This window comes from Archocentrus centrarchus, chromosome 17 (assembly GCF_007364275.1).
Source record: "Archocentrus centrarchus isolate MPI-CPG fArcCen1 chromosome 17, fArcCen1, whole genome shotgun sequence".
Classification (NCBI taxonomy): Eukaryota; Metazoa; Chordata; class Actinopteri; order Cichliformes; family Cichlidae; genus Archocentrus; species Archocentrus centrarchus.
The window spans coordinates 11478261-11501953 of record NC_044362.1 but is presented as its reverse complement, the minus strand read 5'-3'; the positions used below and the strand labels follow the sequence as shown (position 1 = coordinate 11501953).

General features: G+C 42.0%; 1 protein-coding gene across 3 annotated transcripts; it reads left to right on the top strand.

Annotated features, from left to right (window-relative positions):
- Positions 1 to 66: 66 nt before the first annotated feature.
- On the top strand, positions 67 to 22536 carry LOC115796175 (probable cation-transporting ATPase 13A3). 3 transcript variants are annotated; one of them, XM_030752456.1, is made up of 33 exons: positions 71 to 338; positions 3068 to 3137; positions 5392 to 5565; positions 5884 to 6063; positions 6256 to 6326; positions 7320 to 7403; positions 7503 to 7572; positions 7679 to 7813; positions 7969 to 8041; positions 8210 to 8341; positions 10123 to 10290; positions 10430 to 10587; positions 10672 to 10860; positions 11684 to 11745; positions 12783 to 12933; positions 13064 to 13186; positions 13293 to 13310; positions 13524 to 13674; positions 13769 to 13889; positions 14603 to 14727; positions 14823 to 14986; positions 15733 to 15864; positions 15986 to 16065; positions 16170 to 16212; positions 16467 to 16576; positions 16734 to 16830; positions 17164 to 17236; positions 17326 to 17503; positions 18302 to 18483; positions 18760 to 18848; positions 19023 to 19103; positions 19385 to 19480; positions 20040 to 22536. In XM_030752456.1, exons 2-33 carry the CDS (start codon positions 3093 to 3095, stop codon positions 20277 to 20279), a joined length of 3795 nt encoding a protein of 1264 aa, XP_030608316.1. In that variant the 5' UTR covers positions 71 to 338; positions 3068 to 3092; the 3' UTR covers positions 20280 to 22536. The 3 variants fall into 3 exon arrangements, with proteins under 3 accessions (XP_030608318.1, XP_030608317.1, XP_030608316.1); XM_030752457.1 differs by lacking the exon at positions 19385 to 19480 and having other exon boundaries at positions 70 to 338; XM_030752458.1 differs by lacking the exons at positions 18760 to 18848; positions 19023 to 19103; positions 19385 to 19480; positions 20040 to 22536 and adding an exon at positions 17876 to 17910 and having other exon boundaries at positions 67 to 338; positions 18302 to 18478.
- Positions 22537 to 23693: the final 1157 nt, after the last annotated feature.

Genomic DNA, 23693 nt, shown 5'->3' with positions numbered 1-23693 from the left:
CAAGTCGCGGGGCTGCTGAATGCTCGACTCTAATGCAGTCAGGCTCACACACGCCGCTGGATTTTACTCCCGATTTGTTGCAACTTGCAGATATTCGGCCCAAACGCGGTGTCCTTTAATGACCTCACATCCTGTTTTCCCACTTCCTTGTAAATGGACCGGTTTGGGACGGTCCGGGTCGCCGCGCAGCGTGGATCACTGCTGTGTCCGCGCGTTTCTTCGGGCGCACGCTGCATGATCCGCAGTGTTTGCGGGCTGCAGAGGGCATCCAAGCAAACTTTCATGCAACAGCTCCCTATGCAGCGTCTGAGCTGATAGAGCAGAGAGGGGAGGCATCGGTAAGTCTTAACTCGCATGAATTTACGCTTGTTTACGCGATCATTGTAACTTTTTGTTTTGTTTTGAAAGGTTTTAAGCAAATCCGTCAAACCTCAATTTCACAGCAACTTAGGAAAAGTTTTAAACGACTTTGATCCATGTTGGTTAAAGTTATAAAGTGAGACTCGAAAGTGCTTTACGTCCAGTGTTCGGCTGTTGTGCTGAAACCGTGGAAATCTGCTTTTCTGCTCCGTCTAAAATGTTAGAAGTTGAGGATTTCCTCATTAAAGCAGCATGTTTCCTGCCTTTTGGTGCTGGATTTGTTTTACAACTTTAAAATCATTCAGTGTGGCTCAAATGGAATTAATTGACACCCACCAGTCACGTCAACTTCTCAATAGTAAGCATGCCGTGGAGACAGCAGCTGCACACCTGGGTCAGTGTGGGTCTTATGTGCAGAAGTATTTCAGCTCTCTCATGTTGCACACTGGTGCTTGGACAGCTCAGCCGCTCCACTACATTAAAGTTGCTGTTGGGAAGCCATTGCATACAAATGTTCTCAGGTTCTGCAGCACTCTTAGTGCTGTTTCAGGTTTATCTCATGTCTACCCGTACAAGTTTTCCCCATAGCATCATGTGTTCACTAATGGTAACGTTATGTTTTAATGGTGATAAAAGGTTTGGCCTCGTGGAAGTGGTTTTATATGCACATGGACTAAAAATGAAAGAAAGCTGTGATAAAGTGTCTCTAAGCTTTTCGGCTACTACTTGACAGCAGACCTGTTTTAATGGACATCAGCGTTGGTCCTCCAGGAACTTGTTCTTCTAAAAGTCTTATATTAGATCTGATTGCTATGAAGGCCATAGTTTATGATTTCCATATTTATCAGACCTATCAGTTACACCTCATTACCTACAGATTGCCATGCTGGCAGAGACCAATTTCATCTGTCATCATCATCATTTATGCATTCAGTACTTGGTTGGTGCTTGTTTACCACAAATTACTGCATCAGTGTTACTGTATTCTTGAGTTGGGTGTTTCTCATCTTCCTCTTAACAGTTCTCAGTACATTTTCTGAGGGGGTTCAGATCGAGTGAGTCCAATCCTCCAGACTTTAGGACCTTGATTTCTAAATGAAATGCAAAATTGATTTTCATCTGAAAAGAGGACTTTAGACCACTGAGCAACAGTCAAGTTCTTTTCCTCCTTAGCCCAGGTAAGATGCTTCTGATATCATCTCTGATTCCAGGAGTGGTTTGACATTTGTAGCTCCTTTCCTGAAGACATCTGTGCAGATGGCTCTTGACACCAGTCTCAGTTCACTCCTTGTGAAGTTCTCCTGAGTTCCTGAATTGACCTTTATTTTGACAGTCCTCTCAAGGCTGTGGTTGCTTGTGCACCTTTTCTTTTCTATCTTGCACTCAGAGCAGCCAACCTTTTCAGCAATGGCTCACCCACATTGTAGAGGATGTTACTGATCATCATCTGGACAAGTGTGAAGTCAGCAGGTTTCCCCATGATTGTGGCTGCAAATACTTAACCAAACCATGAGGGACATGGTATTTATACTGGTTAAATATTTACTCAAACTCGATATGACATCCTCTAATATTTTGAGATTTTTTAAAAATTATTTTTTGAGCTGTAAGCTCTCACTAAGTTTCATACATTGTAGCAGAATACATAAAAATGTCCACTTTCTTAAATAACTGAAGTTTTAGAGATGCTCCTGTCTGTTCCTCCTGTGCCTGCATAGGTTTCCATCTGCAGATTTCTGCCATAGAAACTTAAGGTCTATTTGTTTTCCATTTAACATTGAGGTAGTGTTAAAGTAACATTTTACCATGGATTAAAATCAATGCACTGTGATACTAAACTTTTAATTTGTAAGTTCAAAGGGAGCTAAATGAAAAAGTACATTTTATTTATTAGATATTGCGTTACTGAGCTAACGATAGGTTGGGTCAGGTCGATGAGTCACACATTACTGCAGTTGTGAGTATTTTTGAACTTGACTATGGTGCAAAGGTTTCTGTGTATTGCGGCTTATCCTGCATCGATTGTTACTTAACGCTCTAATACTATTGTCACGTTTATTCTGAGTAATTAACACACCTTTGAAGTTGTCAGTTGAACCGGGATCATGCAGACTGAGACACGTGTGAGTAGAATTGTGTAGATTAGACATGCTAATGTTTGTTTTCAATTCTAAACAAGCAATTTTGAAATGTTTAAGTGCTTCGAGTCAAATTGAGTGCAATAACACTGATGTTCCAACATGAAAATCAACAATATTAAGATTGAACTATCAGGACTTAATGAAGGTATATGTTTGTATAAGTGTCACAGGATGCTTGGAATACATTTTTAGGTAGGATCTTGCAGTTCAGTCGGGTTAGTCAGTCCTTTTTTCCTTACAGAAGGCTCATCAGTTATTGCTTTGATAAGATTTTTCCTTGTTAACAGTTATTTGGCTCGAGTTGAATTTTGTTTTTGTCTCCACTGATGAAAAGTAAAATAAAAAAAATAAATGACTGACAGACTTCCTCCTGGGTTTAGGTTGTTTTCTCTTGAGAAACTATAAAACTAAATCATTTTATGCCCTTGATCACAATGGAGTATTGTGGTCAAGGGCAGACTAAACAGAGCTGAAGAGATCCTTCAGTGCTAAAGAGCTTCTGCAAATGATGAGGCACCTGCAGGAGATATAGTGAAAAAATTATAATTTTCCACATTTCTTTATAGTTGTGGCACTTCTGAGAACATAAAGATGAAAGAGGTGAAGATCATCAACCAGGGCCTGGAGGACGAGATGGTGAATATCATTTCTATTATTATTTGGTTTACTCATATCATTATATCATTTGTTGAAAATGCACCGCTGTGTGGTACGGATCATGTAAAAGAACTTTTTTCAGTCAGTTGGAAGTGTTTGCTTGGTTTATTTATTTATTTTTTTTAAGGAAACTGGTTGTGCTTTTGCTCCAGATGGACATCAGCCAATGCTTTGTGGACTTAGCATTTCAAAGCCTCAAGTTTATCTTTATTACTGTTGGCATGTTGGTTTACTAGATCCAGAAGTTACCATATTGAGACATGCGGGTGGAGTGCTAGGTTATCCCCTAACGCTAGGAAGTCATAAACTGATTTCACTCACCAAAACTGGGCACCAAAACTTTTTGCATGCTCAGCAGGCCATATTATTTGTAGATAATTTCATTAAAATGTTCCAATACACCAACAGTGCAAACACGGTAGAGATGTCCAGTTCCATCACAGCGGCTGTCTACAGCCAATCAGTTACAGAAGTGGCCACGTCCTTTAAAGCCTTTACATTATTAAAAAGATACACCCCTGGCACAGTTGTTGTGAAGGCAGAAATTAGCTATAGAGACTGAATTTAGTCTCTAAAATGTGGGCATTTTAACATGGAGCTCTGCTGGCTTACTTTTGCTGCCACCCTCAAGTGGCCACAAGAGGAACTGCAGTTTGTAGCACTTCGGCCACTTGTATCATATTGCTGTGTACATTAACAGAGCCGAGTGTTATCAAATGACATAACACAGTAATATAATACGATGTAATTACTGTACTAAATTCAGTAATCACATTAAAATTACAATTATGTTGTTACTTGCATTACAAAGGTTCTTCAGTTATCTGCACGCAGATAAACATCAAACAAACATCCTGTTATCTTTCTGCGCACTTGTGCTACAATCCTCTGATTTCAGCTAATGTGCAGAGAGTAAAGTGCAAACTGCATCCAGGACAGAAACAACTGCATTATACTGCTAACACAAATTTAGCTTCTTGCGAACAGCCGCACACCACGCAAACACAAAGTTGGCCAAGAACTCAGAGTGAAGCTCAGTCTATTTCAGGGGGCGGCACAGTGGTTAGCACTACTGCCTCACCATAAGAATGTCCTGGGTTCAAATCCACTGTCTGGCTGGGGTGTTTCTGTATGGAGTTTGCATGTTCTCCTGTGTCTGTTCCTCCCACAGTCCAAAGACATGCAGTTAGTGTGGTTAGGTTAATTGGTGATTCTAAATTGCCCAAAAGTGTGAAGTTTGTCTCTCTGTTTTAGCCCTGTGACAGACTGGCGACCTGTCCAGGGTGTACCCTGCCACTCGCCCTACAGTGGGTGGGATAGGCTCCACAGGAACCTACACTGCCACGTACTACATGCTCTGACAAGAGACAAGGAGAGAGTGACACAATAAATACACAGAGGGATAGCGAGGGAACAGGCAACAGGTGGGAGCACAGCTGAAAGTAATCGCAGAAGACGAGACAAGGAAGTAAAACTAAATACAAAGAAGGAGAGATGAAAAAAATGACAGTAAATCAGGAAACAGCTAAACATGGAGACCGTAATGCAGACTTGACACAACAGAGAAACACTGAGGGAAACTCACAGGGAGAACTTACATGCTTACATGTGAAAGCTCCCCAGTTCGGAAGGAGACACCGAAAAAGTGGGACAAATTTCCAGTTCTTTCATCTGGAGTGGTGACCCTGCGGGAAATAAGGGAGCAGCTGAAAGAATAGCATGCACTAATGTGTGTAATACTGAGGACTTTAGTAAGACTTGAACTGTGATTGGATGAAATGTCTCCTTGTCAGCCAGTAGTTTTCTTTAAACCTGTGCCTTCAGTTACAGGAGGAGTCGCAAAATGCAGTTAGATACGGATTCATGGCAGACACGCAAGACACTACTGAGACAAGACAGTCACATTTTTTTTACTTTAAAGAAGAGGGTCGTTATATTTAAAAGTTTCCTCAGTCAACAAACAGATTCTACAAAGATTGTAGTAATCTGCGTCTCAGCGCCAAAGACCTCATCAAAAAACATGTCACTGAGACACACTGCTGAACTGGGTCACAGTTTCTCTCATTGCACTGGACGATGTAGTTTATTTTGATTGATCCCCACAAACGCTGTCCTGCTGCTGTACTCACTGGAGAATCAAACGTGTGTTAGTCTGTGGCTGAAATAAACCCTTAACTCGTGCATTTGAATGCCGCATACTGCCAGGTGTGAACATGTTAGTGTACCTGTGCAGGAGGTGTCGGGGTACCGGCCCTGCCTGTGGAAGATGATCCTGGTGGGGGTAGGTGCTGTTTGCTCCGGTGGTCTCCTGCTGCTGCTCCTCTACTGGCTGCCTGAGTGGGGTGTGAAGAGCACCTGTACACACACCTCGCTGAAGGATGCACACACAGTGCTGCTCAGGACAACGGTAGGAAAACAGCAGGCCTGGCTTCGCTCTTCCAAATGGCTGACTTGCGTAGCTCTTATTTGTAAAGCAGTATTTCTCATGTACATTGTTCTCCTACAAGGAAAGTATGTGATGAAGCAGATGCTGCCAAAATTAGATTTATGTGTGTGACTCTGTTGCTTCTCTTGCAGACTTTTGAGCTCATTCATGTGCTGCTGTAAACAGATTATCTAGTTCTTACATACTTTGGCACTCATACCATTCTGCGTACTGTGTCTGATAAACTCAGCATAGCCTCCACAAACAGCAAAACTGTACTTCTTTATATTGTTATCACAGGATGAGTTCAGACAGTGGTTTCGAGCCAAAGTACACGTGATGCTGGCTTCTGGGAAGAAGCCCTTTGACAGTTTGGATTCCCAGTGTGAAAATCAGCTACCAAATGGAGACAGAGACCTTAGTGTCAGCGCTGCACATGAAGACCGTTATGGACCGTTTTCTCACTGTCAGCTGGTTCAGGTACTTCAGTAGATGTGACTGCTTTTACCATTTGATTGCTTTCTGATTGAAACTCCAGGTTAACATTTTTGAACATTTTGCTTAAGGAACAAATATGTGGTATGGAAGTGTATGGATTGCTGATCAGGGCTCAGCTGGTTTTGAAGCATGTCTGTGAAGTCTGATCACCTCCATCTCCTCTCCCCGTCTTAGGTCCACTACTTCACCCACCACAGCACTCGATACTACTGGAATGATGTGATGCAGAACTTTGAATTATATAAGTAAGATGAGTGTATGTGCTGTCTATTACAACCCCTGGCTATAATTCTGAAATCACTGCACTTGGAAAATTTTAATTCAACTTTAATTCAACAAATACAGTTATTTTTTTTTATTAATTGCATTTCCCCCCAAATTAAAATGATGGAATTCCCTTATTTGCTCCCCTGTATTTAGTGATTTAGTAAAAGAATAGTGCAGTGGTTAACACGTTTCCATTTCTGACTGGAAATGTGTTAACCACTGAATGAAATGGATTCACATACATGAACAGAGGAAAACAAAGTTAAATTGAGCTAAAGAGACACATTCGTGGGCTGCGGATGCTTTGCATGGAAGTGGTGTTCAGCGATGAATCTGCACTGGCCGTGGAAATGATGCTGGAACTTCAGCCTGGTGCTGTTCCAGTGAGACACATAAAAGTGACAGCCTGAGCAAAACAAGCAAATTTCCCCACTCAGTAGTGATATGTGGTTGCATGTCAGATAAAGGTGGTAATCATTACCTCAACAGTAAGTACACGTGCACACTGACATTTTGGACATGTCATTAAATCGACAGAAAGTAGCTTGGGGGGGGATGATGAAGTCAGGATGATAATGCCACAGAGCAAATTGCATTAAATCTGATTAAATTTATGGTAGAAATAATAATAAAAAAAAGGCCAGTGCCATGGGTCCATCTTGCAAAACTGATCTGTCATTCCACAATCTGTAAAAGCTGGAACCAGCTTGGTGGAGAATATTGTTTTTATTAGTGAAATGCGCACTTTTAACTTTTTTTTCCCCCAAATGAAGTAGAGGAAAAAATGATGGGATGCCCTTTTAATGCTTTGAAGAGTTCGGGCCGTATAAAAGCCAGAGGAGGTGCAGCAAAGTAGCAATTGTGATGTGTTTTTCTCGATGATTGCATAATTTCTGCCAGGTTCTGTATTATCCGGTGTATGCGCTGCTCCGCTGAGCTGCAGTAGAAATGGCTCTCTGTTAATTTTCTAGAGGCCTGGAGGATCTGAATGTGAGCTGTGAAAGCCTTCACTCTGACCACAGCTCTGGGCTTTCTAAAGCATTACAGGACTACAGGTACACGCCGGCCCGTTTCCTTATGTCATTTGCTAATTTAAAAGAAATGGAAGAAGCAGCGGAAAAACTCATGAATTAATTTGGATTCTTGTTCATCAGGAGGTTGTTTTTCGGGGAGAATGAGATTGCGGTGCGAGTGCCCTCTCTGTTCAAGCTTCTCATAAAGGAGGTGGGTTTCAAGCTCTTGCATAATATCTTTTCTTTTAGCGTACCTATAATTTCTTCTTATACTGCCTGTTTTTGTGTCTTTTTTTTTTTTTTTCTTTCCACATCAGGTCTTGAACCCTTTTTACATCTTCCAGCTATTCAGTATTATTCTGTGGAGTCTTGAGGACTATTATTATTACGCCTCAGCCATCGTTTTTATGTCTGTCATTTCAATCGTTACTTCACTGTACACCATTAAAAAGGTGAGTCACACCTGAGACGGCTTTGCTCTCGGTCACCTGTTTGTCGACACATTTAAGGGAAACCTTTCTTTGCTTTCAGCTCACTGAAAGCAAAGAGAAAAGTCATGGAGAAAAGTCATGCTGTGTTTCAGTATTTGTTTTTCTTCTTGTTTCAGCAATATGTCATGCTGCATGACATGGTCGCAGCGCACAGCGTGGTTCGTGTCTCAGTGTGCAGACAAAATAAAGGCATGTCTTCATCTCTGATCATCATACAAAGCTGCAGTGATCACATTAGTGAAAAGACATGAATCACTTTATTGATCTCTAATTATTGCCTTGTCACTGGCTGCAGAGAAAGAGTGTGTGTTTTTATTATGTCACTTCCAAAGTCTTCATTCATTATTTTGACCACAGATATCGAACAGGCCATGTCGACTGAGCTCGTGCCCGGGGATGTCATCGTTATTCCGGTGAATGGGATGATAATGCCGTGCGACGCCGTTCTCTTCCATGGAACCTGCATTGTGAACGAGAGCATGCTGACAGGTGAGATTGCTGCCTGCTCTTTCACGGTGCTCGTCATGGAGAAAAGTCATTTACTGCTGTTCTGCCACAAAGCGGTGATTATCATTGATCACTTATCACTTTACTCATTGTGATTTCTGGTCATGTGCAGCTGGTACATTCATCGCTGCTGCAGTATATCAGAGATTAATCAGGTTGATTAGTTCGTTCAGTTAAAGGACTGATTAGCTCAGCGGCGAGGCGCTCTTTGTCCATCCACAGTTCACAGGAATGTAGGTCACATTTGTCATTTTACACGGAATAACCTGGTGAGCTAATACATCACTGACATTCTGTTTTTTTTTGTTTTTTTTAACTTTTTATTTATAACATTTTGAACAATATACAGCAACAATAACATTATGAGGTCCGGGAATGATTTAAAAAATACAAAAATAATCAGGTACACATAGGTTTGAGAGTGTTAATGGCTTTACATCCATGCTATGTTAGTTTTTGTGCACTGTCACTGTGTAGAAGGCCCTGCTATTAATTCCAACATCTGTTACCCAGTCCCCCTCCCCCCCCCCCCCCCCGTAGTCATGCATTCCATCAGTTTAATGTTTACCACTATGGATATAAAGAGGCTTATGGTGGGAGGGTATTTGCAAAGCCAGCATTTTGTTATGGCTTTTTTAGCAGATACTAGGAGGATCTTCAGAAGATAAGCATTGTCTGTAGTAAGATCATCCGGAAGATATCCCAAGACCATTACTGTGAATGAGTAGTTGATGTTAAAGCCCAATGTTTTTGTGTTTATTTTTTTTAAAGATGCCCATGTTGTCATTCATGATCTTATTGTATCATGGCCGATTTGCTAAAAAAGTTAAATAAAGTTCATCTCCTTGCTTTTAATAGATCCATAGATTCGAACAGCCAGCGTATTCTTCTCAATGATCTTTGCCTCTCAGAAGGGACTGTGTATTTGCTGTTTTCCCTTTAACTTAGTTTTCTTCTGATTGGCTGCCCCTCACAAACAGAAGGTTTGAAGAGCAGGTGGGTGGGGCTTCTGTGCTCACACTCACACCTGTGTGCCCGAGTTGAGTATATTAAGAATGTCCCTTCTCCTTGAACCCTATTTTCTGTTAGCTGTTCTTTTCTTTTTTTTTTTTTTTTTGTGCGGCCTCTTTTTATGTTTGTATTACAATGTTATATCTTAACAGCCTAACGAGGGACATAGTCTGCAAAGTAGATTTGGCTAGAAGCCCTGTAAGCACAGTATTGATTATATGTGTCACTTCTGTTAGGTAACTAAATGAATACAAATGCAAACTAGAATTGCAAGCACTTATGAAGGGGTCCATGCAGACTACCAACCCAAGTCAAGCACTCGACCAAAATTTGGACCCAGATGTACCTGGATCAAAAGCAAGAATCTCTGCACATTCACATTTTACTCTCCATTGACTAAAGAACAACACGCTGATGTACGTTGAAACTGGACTTTTACCAGCCAAACCAGTCAGTTAGCAAAGAGCACCATCCAGTAAGTCTTTAATTCGTGCTCTGCTGTATGGTTGGACTTTCAAATTATTTTTTGCATGTACTTTGGTATTATTTGAAACCAAACTTTCTTTTTCAGATGCCTGTATGTTAAAAGCTGGAGACCTTCATTATATGCATACCCCCAGGATTAATAATTATGGTTGACAAATGATCAGTTATTCTGTCATATTTTAGTAAAAGTGATTTTCTAGTTTTCATATTTGTGCAAACATTACAGCAATTGTTCTTTTTGATTTTTTGTTAAAATTCTCTTTTAGGAGAAAGTGTACCAGTTACCAAGACCAGCCTGCCCAGTGCCGGCAAGGATGGAGTCAGGATCTACAACATGGAGGAGCACAAGAAGCACACCCTGTACTGTGGTACCCATGTCATTCAGACTCGCTTCTACACTGGTGAACTGGTGAAAGCTGTTGTGGTCAGAACAGGTAAGATGGAGAGAGACAGACTGGGATTAACAACACCTTGTAACCTCAGTGATGGTCCAGCATTAGCTGCAGACAGACCGAGCACACTCAAAAGAGAGAAAGAAAATAATCAGCAGGTGTTACTTGCGTGTTCCCTCAGGCTTTAGTACGGAGAAAGGCCAACTGGTGCGCTCCATTCTTTACCCTAAACCCACTGACTTCAAGCTGTACCACGACGCATATCTGTTCCTGCTGTGTCTGGTTGGGGTAGCAGGGATCGGCTTCATATACACCATCATCCACAGTATCATGAACAAGGTATTACTGCTCTTTAAGAGGCGTATGAATGTCTTTAATGAGCTAAATTCCAGATGCTGATGGTTGTTTCTCGAACGTGTCCAGGTTCCAGCTAAAACCATCATCATTGAATCCCTGGACATCGTGACCATCACTGTGCCCCCGGCCTTACCGGCAGCCATGACGGCTGGTATTGTTTATGCACAGCGGCGTCTGAAGCATGTCGGCATCTTCTGTATCAGTCCGCAGAGGATTAACATGTGTGGTCAACTTAACGTGGTTTGCTTTGACAAGGTGATTTAATCTGCAATGAGAAAATGTAGGAGGATTTAGAGAGTAGCTCAGAATCACTACTGGGAGTAATAGTTGACTTGGATTCAGCCCTCAGTCAGAATGCATCCAAACCCACTTCCAGTTCAAGCGCTTCGTCAAGGATGCCTCTCACCCAGCTCATAAACTCTTTGCACTTGTGCAATGACAATACACTTAAATCTAATCCAGCTGATCAATAAAGATGAATTTGTTTCCAGTATTTTCCACCATTTACTAGATTATGCAATTCTTTATGAAAAGAAACAGAAAATAATAAGACACAGACCTTATTCAAAGTTTTATATCCTCCCATGCTAAATAAAGCGGGAAGATCTTGTTGTCATACCGTCCTTCCAGGCGTACCATCTGTGAGGTTTTACCTTACAGTCTACAGACTCTAAAACTACAAGGACTTGAGCCTTGAAATTTGGCATATATGTTCTTTACTCTTCAAAGATGTGCAGCATGAACTGGAGCTTCTACCTTTATTTTATATTTTCATTAATCGTAGGAGGATATCCCCATCGGTGATGGATCTGTTTGCTTTTAGGGATTGAAGAGGGTTTTTTTTTTTTTTTTAACATTGACCTCATTTGGTAGTAAGAGTTTGTACTAAACAGTAAAATCATTCACATGGACGTGTTAAGTTACATTTCAGTCCTTTGAGAAAGTCATAATTTGAATGTGAGACCAAACTGTTAAATGTCATTATTGGCTGTTCAGATTGATTTCCTGCTTTTGTCGATGAGAAGTACGAGGCCTGGTTTGGACTCTTAATATGCTGCTAATTGTTTTTATCCCTCAGACTGGTACTCTGACTGAGGATGGTTTGGACCTGTGGGGCATTCAGAGGGCAGAGGATGGCAGGTAGGAGGTGATCTCTTTGGGTGTACTGCCATTCACACTCCTTTTAGGATTAGTTCCCTACAAATAACCGGCTGCAGGGTGCTGTTGTAACTCACCTGGTTGAGCGGGCAACCAAAAGGCTATTGTTGGGACCCTGGTTCGAGTTCACCCAAGGCCATTTCCTGCATGGCGTTCCCCTGCACCCTGCTTTTGTGTCTATTCTCTGTACTGTCCTGTTAATACAAATACTAAAAATGACACAAATATAGGGCAGTATTGCACTTATGTATGACTTTTGCATCGCAGCTTTAAAATGAATTCATTTGTCAGCTTATTAATTTACTGAATAACAAAGACAGCACATCTATTTTACTGCTATTTTCTCAACTTTACACCTGAGAAATCTGAAGAAAAGGTAATTGTGTGTCTTGTTTGGTCACAGACTGTATACAGTAGATGGCCAGCAGGGGGAGTGTCTGTGAGAAAACTACCCTACTGCTCAGTTTGGTTTATGACCTCGCTAAATCCTTTCCTGGTGAGGTTATGGACAAAGTCACTAGTTTCAAGTCTTATTAAATATAGTGTTCCTTTGATCCTGTTTAAAGTAACACAGCATATGCTTTAGGGCGTGGCTACCTTGCTGCTACTGTATGAGTGTGCAGTTTTTCTCAGGTTCTCATTTGGAGCCGCTCCTCGCTAATTTCTTCCACTTTCAGAAGGAAAACAAGGACCGTGCTCAAGTTGACACTTCAAAATGGTAGTCCACGAACCAGTAGATCCATCTTTTATATAAAATCTATAACTATAACTATGTAAATTCTAACTATAACACTGGACAAAGAAATCCAAAACCTTTTCCATCAGTAGTTACTGTCGGCTTCTATTAATTGCCTTGATTTTTATCTCGGCCTGGAAAAGATTCCATCTGGTCTGTCAATGAAATGATATTTTTCTGTTGTTTTCACACTGTCGCACAGCATCCTTGCTCTTGATGATTTCCTTCTTTCACGCCCACAAAGACTCGAGTTGTTGAGTCAGAGCTTCCTTCTTCATTACAGCTTTTCTTCACCTGAGTCTGAGGTAGCTAAAGAAAGTCTGGTGAACACTGCATTTGTGGCCTGCATGGCAACCTGCCACTCACTGACCAAAATAGAAGGAGAACTCTCCGGGGATCCTTTGGACCTCAAGATGTTCAGTGCTACAGGCTGGGTAGGCGCCGATTTTCAGTGTTTGTTACCAATAGCTTGCACTGATGGCCTATAAATGAGCTCTGCAGCCACACGCTCTGGCAGAAAATGGCTCAATGATTTGAGACATAAAGATGATGTTTTTGTTTTAGATCCTTGAGGAACCCACAGAGGAAGAAACCGCGCTCCACAATCCTATAATGCCCACAGTCGTACGACCTCCGAAGCACAACACCCCTGAAGCCCATCAGAGCAATTCACTAACTCAGAGCATGGTACCGTGACCTCCATGTGTTAATTAATATAAACATATATATGTAAGTCCTGCCTGATTTGAGACTCCTAATATGACACATTTGTTTTTTTTTGTTTTTTTTTCAGGAGCTTTCTGAATTATCCGTAAGTTGCCTTTTTTCATGAAAGCAGCTACATTTTGGGTAGTGTGTAGAGTGTTAAATCTCATAAATATGACGCAGCTAGTTGACAATAGGTTAGCACGAAACCTGGAACCAGCTGTCAAATTTTAACTGGTTGTTTATGGGAAAATTAAAATCAACATCTTTTTAGACAAAACATTTTTTTCAGTTCAAACTTGTGGCTTCTGCTCTTCAGGCCTGTGAGATCGGCATCGTGCGTCAGTTCCCCTTCTCCTCGGCGCTGCAGAGGATGAGTGTGGTGGTCAGGAGGTTGGGAGTCAAACACATGGACGCCTTTTTAAAAGGAGCACCGGAGGTCGTGGCCAGCCTCTGCAGACAGCACACAGGTCAGACAGGCCCTCCCTGTCTATAAAACACAAGAATTTCTTATCTGCTGTTATATAATAAGGCCACACTGACATAGTTTGACCTTCTGTTTAGTCCCACAGATGTTCACAGAGACTCTGGAGACCTACACTAGGCAGGGCTTCAGGGTTATTGCCCTGGCACATCGTCAGCTAGAGTCCAAACTCTCATGGCACAAAGTCCAGAGCCTCAGCAGGTACTGTACACCTGTGTCCTCAGATAATACTGTCCACAGTACATGTGGCTAGCCCCAACCTAAAAATCCCTGTAACATGTCACATCATCTTTTGCTGATGAAGCTTGTTTGGCAACTGCTCCTCGAGTAACTTAGGTCAGATTGGGACAGTGAGGATATTTACAATGCTTCTGCTGCAGGGCAGAAAATGTTCTTGTTCTATGAAACGTGATAAGAAAAGTTTTTGTGTCAGCTTTTATAGTAATATTTGAAAGTTTTATAGAAGTATTTGAAAGTTTTTTTATATTTGAAATGAATGATTTGACACCTACGGTTTTGTTATCCTATCACAATGTCCCGCCGTCCAAAGACAGCAAACAGTCTGAGTTGGCGTCTGCGGTGAGGATATGAATGACTGCGATATGAATGATTTATTAGGTTACTTTGTGCTCTCAGAGCTGTTTGGTGAACAGCAGCGTATTAGTGTTGGTTTCCGGGTGTTTGCGGTCCGTCTGATAAAAGTAGGAAATCATTAACTAAAGTCAAAGACAGTTTAACAGGAAGGCAGGATGTTAGAAAAGTGATCTGAGCTCCTGAACTACATTGATGCAGTGATAACCACAGATTTATGATGTCTAATCAAAAGTTGCAGCGTGTTACAGTTTTTCCCTAAACATGACTTTTCTGACAAATAGCTGCAGAATTTTGAGAAGTGTTTGATTTTCGTCTCATAGGGACGTAATAGAGACCAACATGGAGTTCCTCGGTCTGCTCATCATGCAGAACAAAATCAAACCAGAGACTGCTGGAGTTTTATGTGAATTGCAGCAAGCCAGCATCCGCACATTGATGGTCACAGGTAACCCAGCTCAGTGAATCTGTGTTTCATTTTTGACTGAAATTTTACATTTTTGTGCCTCTCATTTCTCTGCCCGCCCCGTTATCCTCTGTCAGGTGACAATATGTTGACGGCTATATCGGTGGCTCGAGACTGTGGAATGGTCCGTCCACATGCAAAGGTCATAATAGCAGATGCTGTGCCTCCCAAAGATTTCCAGCCTGCTAGGATCACGTGGCAATACACTGAAAACCGAGCTCAGGCTGTCAAGGACAATGAGGTAAAAGGGAAGGTCTCAAAATCACAGAGAAATAAATAATCCCCGGTCAGTGGATTAAAAACAGTAGATGGATGAAGGGTCAGGTGCATGTCTCACGTCCTGCATCAGGACGTGGCTGGACCCCCCCCCCCCCCCCCCCCCATTTCTGAATGCTGAGATATACCAAGCTTTCTAGTAGCTCTTTGGGAATCACCTTGTTGGTGCAAAAATGCCTCTCAAACTGTGATTCAACTAAAGAAATGCAAACAAATGATGTGTTTTTGCGGCAGGCAGTAACAGTGGCAGTAACAAAGTGCCTAAAGACAGAAAAACTATAAAAACATCTGGCTCCTTGGAAGCAAAAAAAAAAAAAAAGAGGGATTTATTGAGACTCTTGCATGATACTATAATTAAAAGCAAACACAACATGCCTGGACAGATGATTTATCTTCTCTTGTTAAGGTGTTTAAATCATGTTCTAAATCCTGTTCAGCCACTCTGCTGTTTGCATTAGCTTTGACACCTACATGTTGAGGCATCTCTTTACCGTTACAGTATTTGTGTGTTGGGTTCATGTAGAATGGGAGAACTGAAGCATTAATGCATTAATGCAGAGCCCTTTTAATACATTTCTACATTTTTCAGTAGTTCAGTTGCATGAATCTGTCAGCAAAAAAGACTAAAAGATTTGTTGGGTTAAATCAGAAGTTTTATTCTTCATGTAAAGCAGTACCATGGTATGGCTGCCTCATCTTTTTCTGCTTCAGACTGTGGAAATTGACCTGGGTGAAGGGACCTGGGACGGGACTGTTTCTCATCAGGAGCAGAGTTATCACTTTGCTGTGAGCGGGAGGGCCTTCGCTGTCATCATCGAACACTTTCCTCATCTCATCCAGAAGGTACAGGCACGTCTTTGGACACATGAACATCTACATACTCAGGCTGTTATTAGGACCCCATCAGCTTTGTACCTGTGTAAAGTGATGTAATTCTCTGTGTCCCCTCATGGTGGCACTGCAGCTTGTGCTGAGAGCCACCGTGTTTGCTCGAATGGCTCCAGACCAGAAGACTCAACTTGTGGAAGTCCTGCAGAGCATGGAGTGAGTCACTGTCCTGTTTTGTGGCTTTATTTTTAATCTGTTGATTAAAATCTGTTGATCTTCGTCGCCTGTGTGTATTTTCACATATTTTATTTGCCTTCCAGTTACACCGTTGGGATGTGTGGTGATGGTGCTAATGACTGTGGAGTAAGTATGAGTTAAACTTATAATAAAAACTGATAGTTCTAAAGCAAAAAACTGCAACTCTGTGCCCACAACAATAAACTCCTTTAAGTATTTAATGTACCAACACACAGGTATTTATTTAATGGTCATACTCAAATCCTCAAATTACTCAAATCCAGGTGCAGCACATTCAACCTGGACTTTCCATCTCCAGGTTAGAGTTGTTCTGTAAAAACAGAGTGAGCCAGATTAATTTAGTCCTCTCTCCCTTTTAGGCTCTGAAGAGAGCTCACAGCGGGATTTCTCTATCAGAGCTGGAGGCCTCAGTCGCATCACCCTTCACCTCCTCCACCTCAAACATCTCCTGTGTCCCCAACCTAATCAGGTAGAAGAGTAAACGTATTTTACAACTTGATTCACAGACTGATGGCTTTTTTTTTTTTTTAATTATACAAACAGCCAATCCTGAGCTGATTCTTTCTGTTTCTGAGCTGAAAACATGAAACCTTGAGCTTCGATTTGAACTCTCTTTCCTTCTGTAGGGAGGGACGGGCTGCCCTCATAACATCTTTCTGCGTGTTTAAGTTCATGGCTCTCTACAGCATCATCCAGTTCATCAGTGTCACCCTGCTCTACTCGGTGAATAGATATTTGTTCCTCCAAATTTTTTCCCTTTGTCACCTGCTGAGAAAACATTGTGTCATTTGAGACACCATGAATAAAATGGGGGAAGGGTCCCAAACAGGAATGTATACCATATCGAACTTTGATATGGTTCCCACAAGTTGTGTCTTTAAATAGAAGTTTAGGTGAAACAAAGGAACGTGACAGCAAAGTGACACGCCGCTGCTGGGAAAAGGATGACAATGACACAGTGTGACACAGGAATTTAGGTTAGCTTTAAAGTCAGCGAGTGTCAGCTTAGATTATAGAGCCATTAATTTGTCGCTGTGTGATCTTTTGATATTTTAGGTTCTCAGTAACTTGGGAGACTTCCAGTTTCTCTTCATTGACCTCATCATCATTCTAACCATCGCCTTTACAAGTGAGCAGCGTGACGACGAGCACCAAATCAAGTTGTTTTCAGTCAGTTTTCGAGTAACAGCCCTTTAATGACGATATCCTCTCTGCCAGTGAGTCTGAACTCAGCGTGGAGGGAGCTGGTGTGGCGTCGCCCGCCGTCCAGTCTGATCTCAGGCCAGCTGCTCTGCTCAGTTCTGACCCAGATCCTCACCTGCCTGGTCTTCCAGGTCCTGGCTTTTGTCCTGGTACGACAGCAGAGCTGGTACGAGATATGGACGCCTCAGTCAGAGTGAGTAATATTTGCTTATTTATTTATATATATTACAACATATAGGGTTTGAAATTAACAGCTGCTGAATGAATGATGATGACGTCATTAAATAACAGAGATTAAAATGCACTTGATTTAACCATCATGGGGAGCGTTCTCAGCCTTCTTTAAATACAAAGTTGCAGTTTAAGAAATATTTCAACTCTTCCTCAACTGTCTGTTAGGAGTATTAATGTGGGTTTTGGTGACACCAGCTTAAAAAGAAAAAAAAAAAAAAAGCACTTTAAATTGAGCCCGACTGATGTAGGATTTTTAACACTGATACTGATATTTGGTGATTTAAAAATCCATTATTCTGTCCAATATCATCAGATTATTTTCTTCTTTCAGACACAGGAAACATAAACAGATTTCCCAAACATTTGGTGAGTGAAGTTCTGCTCAGATCAGCTGGTTTGTTGTATTTATGTACCTGTTTCCAATAGGGACTTTGCAGAGTGCCCTCTAGTGGACAAACTCTGCAACCTCAGCACTCGTACGATGGTTGAAGGGTGTTTCTTCCGTCTCTTCTTTGGCAGTTGTAAATACAGATGCTGATTGAGTGACAAATAATAATATTAATTGCGGGGTCACTGGCATTATCATTGATAAATCGGTCGGGCTCTAATTTTAACTGAACATGTTTAATATCAGCTGGTTACAGAAAAGTGGGAAGCATTTACTTTCAGTTGCCTTTACCTTGTTTCCCCCTAGATTCTTAGTTTATGAAAGCAGGCATTTGTCATAATTTTCTGCCTTTTTTTTCTTTTCCTGCAGCGCCTGTAATGTTTCCAGGTCTGGTTTCTCTGTCAGCGTTAATGTAACAGGGCCTCACAATGATAAAAACATCAGGAACTATGAGAACACCTCTCTCTTCTACATCTCCACTTTCCAGTATTTAGTGGTCGCGATTGTTTTCTCCAAGGGAAAACCCTTCAGACAGCCGAGCTACAAGAACTGTAAGACTAATGTAGCAATATTTTTTTTTTTTCATCAGTGGTGTGTGTGTGTGTGTGTGTGTGTGTGTGTGTGTGTGTGTGTGTGTGTGTAAACAGATTTTAAACATACCTCGAGTAAGGAGTCATTAATCCAGTCTTAAAAAGACAGAAAAGGAATATAAAAGTAGACTTTTGTATAAATGTATATAATTTGAGACTCTGTTGACTCTACCTCGTCACATATGTGTCGCATGTGGTGCAAAAGTGAAAATAACTCTTGTACTTTTATTCCACGAGGGCCGTTCATGCTGACCTGCATCGGCCTGTATACTTTCCTACTTCTCATCATGCTGCATCCTTTCCCCGCCGTCGACAGCTTCCTGGAGGTAAACTTTGTTTCTCTCATTTTCTCTGCGTGTTGCTGTCGTGCCGCAGGCTTTAAGTTGCCTCGTATTAGGACCGAAAAAGAGAAACACCCGCGTGAAAGCTTGAATATGTGAGGGATGTTGCAGCGACTCAGAAGCGCTGCATTCACTCTCCGTCCTCCTCTGCCTCCCCAGATCGTGTGTGTTCCCCATGACTGGCGTGTTACTCTGGTCATCATTATCATTGGGAATGCGGCTGTTTCTTTCCTGTTGGAGGTACGTCTTAGAAACATCACGCTCCACATGCTTTCTGTGACTGAGCTCCTTTTAGAATCTGGAACCTGTGATTTGCATGCATTGATTTTTTTTTTTTTTTTTTTTTTTTTTCTTTTTCTTTTGTTTTTTCTTACTGAATCAGTGCTCGGTGGTGCATTGCTGCTAAATAATGAAATCGGTGAATCTTTTTTTTGTTTTTTCTCGGTTCAAGATGTTTTTGTCTTTCTAACTCAAACTTCATAATCAGCTGATTCTCAAGTTCCTGCTGAAATCTCCCGTAGATTTTGATCCTTGACATCATCTTGTGGAGGCTAGTTTTCAGAGGCAATCGCGGGGCGTATCGCCCTGCTCGGCCCTCCTCTGCTCACGCACCACAGGTTGGGAAGCTTTTCACTACACTTTCTGTTCTCTCGCCATGTAGATAGTAACATATCATCCTTAACTCTGATTCTCCTTCTTTTTTGCACCAATTGTTTCGCACTTCATAACCTGTCAATAATGCTGATTATATAGGCAACAAAAAGTTAACATTTGCATTATTCAGCAGGTGATGAATGAACAAATCTGGCTGGTTTCATGAACCCATCAGCTCGAAGCTCTGTTCTTTCTGTCATTTAGCTTTTTTTCTGTCACCATATCCTCAGTGTTTAATTAAAAAAAGAGTGCTGGTAATATTCAGCTCAACAACCATCCAAAACCAGTGGTTTTAATCTGAGATTAAAGTCATCAGTTCACAAAAGAAGTCCCAGAAAATGATCCATTTGGGGACTACATCACCAATTTGCAAGGCTGGCTCAACTTAATCCCACCACAGACCTCAGTGTACAACTTTATCAAATAATCACCTGAGATTTGCAATCTCAGTTAAGAATGCTTCCAGACATGTTTCTGACATTGTAACTCACTGAGTAGCTATTTTACACTTTACACATTCAGGAGGCCAATGACCGCTGGGCTTCGTCTGTCCTCTCCTGGATGTTCTGTCGGAGAAACAAGCCACCAAGGGCGCTGTATATGCATCTGGCTCTGGAGCTGCAGGAAGATGGTGACTGGCCCCCCAAACCCTCCACTGTCACCTATGCCAGTGACCCAAGATCCAGCATCTCTGACCTCAACGTGACTGCCAAGCAAAATGCAACACAGGCTAAACCTGAAGCTTCCCTGAAGCTTGTATGATGGTTTAATTCACCTCATCAAAATGGACAAACACCCTGCACTTCCATTAAAGCTGTGCTATCACTGCATAAACTTGAGCCAGAGGATTGCTAAAGGAATAGCATGGCATTATTTGCTTTTTTGGTAAATGTTTAAGGTCTCAACCATTTAATTTAGCCTAGCACCAGGGCTGGAAACAAGGGGAGCAGCTACCCAGTAAATGTGCCACCTTGGGACCTGTGTGAGGTCACTGTGGGCAGGTCCACATGGCCCACAGTGGAGAGCCCACTGTGAGCTATGGGTACCAGTGTGAAATGTAGGGCACATAGTCCCAGTAGGGCAGCCCACATCAAGAGTGTGGGCATACTGTGGGTAAGCTGCAGGCCTACAATGGGCCCCACTGTGAGTCCTTCTGCAGCCCACAGTCAGACCATGCTATGGGCTGCCTCACAGTGCAGGGCCCAGATACGCCCTACATTTCACACTCATACCCAGGCCCCACAGTGAGGGGCCCACATGTGCCCCATGGTACATTACTGCCATCAACTGGTATGGAGAGTTGACCAGAATATCAAAAAACAAGAAGTTGCTTTCAGCTGCTCCCTTATTCACAAGTGCTCACCAGAGCAGGTAGCGCCACATTTGATTTGGCAGATTTTCATACCAGATTCTTTTCATGACTCAACCCCCAAAAGGATCTCCTCCCAGGCTCAAACCAGGGAACATTTTCATGTTGGGTAAATGTGTAAACCACTACACCGTGGAGCCACTCACTCCAAAAATAACCCCAATAAAACCCCCAAAACCCTCAGATCCTATCAAACAAGTTACTCTATCATAGAAAATGGAATATGGCCTGATAACTTTCACTTCTTTAATTATTTTGCAGTATATCAATAAGATCCAGTTTAACTTCCAATTCCATTGATGTTCAGTTGCCTCCTCTTCTCCACAAGAGTCACAATTCCCTGTGTGTGTGTGTGTGTGTGTGTGTGTGTGTGTGTGTGTGTGTGTGTGTGTGTGTGTGTGTGTTTGTTTCTTTATTATAAGTAATAGCAGCAAACATGCCTGTGTAGCCCCAAAGCGAGTAAGTGTGGGTACCCTGTGGAGCTGTGTGGGTAGGGCAAACGCACAGTTATCCCATGCCTATCCCAGGTGGGTGTCCCCACACAGGGCCCATAGCAATTTTGCCCTTTTGGGTCCCCATGAGGGTTTTCTGTAGGCAACACATAGTGGTTTGCCCATAGAAAGCCCCAAAAGGCAAACCAGCTGTGAGTCCTATGGATACACCTACTTGGGGCCTGCATGGGTTTTCCCTGCCCACACAGGCCCGCCGTTCACTCACACCTACCCACTGTGGGCCTGCACGGGCATTTTTATTGGGTAGCCTGTCTCTGTGCAAAGCTAGGTTCACTGACGATCAGATTCCAGGCTAGGTGTTTTTCTCTTGCTACTAGTCTTGGTGCTAAGCTAATTATCTGTTGGTTACTGTGCAAACATGGTACTGTCATGTAATCCCAATCCTTAGAAGCATACAAAATGCAAGTACTGTTCTAGACACTAGACACTGGGAATTATCAGATTAATCTTTCCATTGTTTTGAGTTTTCATTATGTCCCACTCTTTGAAATATCTCAAAGTCTGACACTGAACAAAAGATCAGATCTATCATATGGATCCACTGTCCTCCTGCTCTTTTCATCATTCAGTTTCATTGGCTGCTGCTAGAACTTCAAAGGTGTACAAATTCAAAGAAAAAGTCAAAGAAACATGAGCGATTTAATGCCTGTTCATGAGCGTAACTGGTACTTTCCTATTTCTGAGGCAGAACACATTCCACTGCTGCATTTCTTTCTTTTTTAGGAGCTGCTCTGAATGAATTTCTTCCTGTGGAAGCAAGAAGCAGAAAAACATCACTTTTTAACTATTATTTTTTTTAATTAGGCATCTATGGATGTAATAGAGGAAAGTTTGGATTATGCCATTTAGCATCACAAAGGTACTGTACAGCAATGTTTTGATTAATTTAACAGATGTAATTAATCAGAGCCGATCTTTAAAAAACTTGCTGCTATAAAAATGTTTTAACAGTTGATTTTAATCTAATTTTGTAAACATATCTTACGTCAGTTTTAAAAAAACGTTAAATCACTGTAATGAAATGTTCGTTCTTAATGCGAAAATAGAACATTTTTAACAGAAACTGTAACATGGCATTTGTGCTTATTTTCTTATTTCAACGATGTGACAAAAAATGTTTTGTGTTCGTGCTGCAGAACTTCCATTACATTTTGCAATAAATCTGTATATGAAGCCACTCTTGCGTGCTTCGTGGGGGGCTGACCTTGGTCACACTTTTTCAGCCAAGTCTTACTGATCAATTATGGGCTTTCCCAGCCTCCTCGCTGCCTGGCATATGGGTGCTTAAAGGCGCCAGAGTGGAGGAGAAAGAGGGGTATCATTTCATGTGGAGATCAGGGCCTATAGGCAGTGAATGGGTGGATTTAGGGGGGACTGTGAATGAGAGAAGGGGGTCCTCGCTTGTACCAAAAAAGAAAAGAATCTCCCACAGATCAGGGGAAGAGCCTTTTTGGGAATATTCATGATGAGGATGAGGAGGCATCATGAATTCATGTGTGTCTCTGTAACTTGCGGGGATCATCTTTTCCGTAAACACCGATGTGTACAGAGCCATGATGTCTCGCTTTCTATCTCTGTTTGCGATGTAGTTTTGTGGATAGTGTTGCCTCTTCACAAAGCAATATGGGTTTTTGTGTACTCTCTGCTGTATTCCTTTTGTATCAGTAGGGGAACAGATGGAGAGTGGTAGAAAGACATAAAGAAGCTAAAACACACAGTCTTTCTTCCTCACAGCTAGCTACTCGCTGAAAAAGATTTTCTCAAGCTTGCACTCAGACGTGTGCTATTTCAAGCATTTTAGACTTTTTCTCCTTTCTCTTTCCCCCACTCGTTTTCTTTTTTCTTTTTTTTTGTCTGTTGTGTACTTTCAAGATGTGGGCCTGTGCGCACAGTCTGTCTCCTGTTTGTAACAGAGCCTGCTCAGAATATTTTGTATCGCAAGGACCCCTGAGACACACTTTTCTCCACCACACATTGTTCTTTAAGGTGCTACACACAGTTTCGCACACCAGTGTGCTGCAGTTTCTACAGTTGTTGCACACTCTCAAGGCCCTTGTCTTGATTAATACTCAGGACACAAGGCCAACCTGATGCTCGCTTACGCCTGGCCTCATTTTACAGATGACACAAAGGCTCCCATGTTTGGTAAAAGGTCTGTGACCCACCAGACGGTCACAAAGCCCTTCTCCTCCCTTCTGTCCCATAAGCATGGGTTCCCTCGCTGGGCAATCGTGGTGTTCCTGTCCCTCTTCCTTTATCAGTCCTTCCAGGCCTGAATGGGCTCTGTGGTTGGTC

Excerpts from the sequence above, each read along its gene's own strand:
- LOC115796175 (XM_030752456.1), top strand. The coding sequence starts at position 3,093 with ATGAAAGAGGTGAAGATCATCAACCAGGGCCTGGAGGACGAGATG. Across the intron at positions 16,577-16,733 it reads TGTGTCCCCAACCTAATCAG|GGAGGGACGGGCTGCCCTCA; the intron begins GTAGAAGAGTAA and ends TTCCTTCTGTAG. Across the intron at positions 16,831-17,163 it reads GTGTCACCCTGCTCTACTCG|GTTCTCAGTAACTTGGGAGA; the intron begins GTGAATAGATAT and ends TTGATATTTTAG.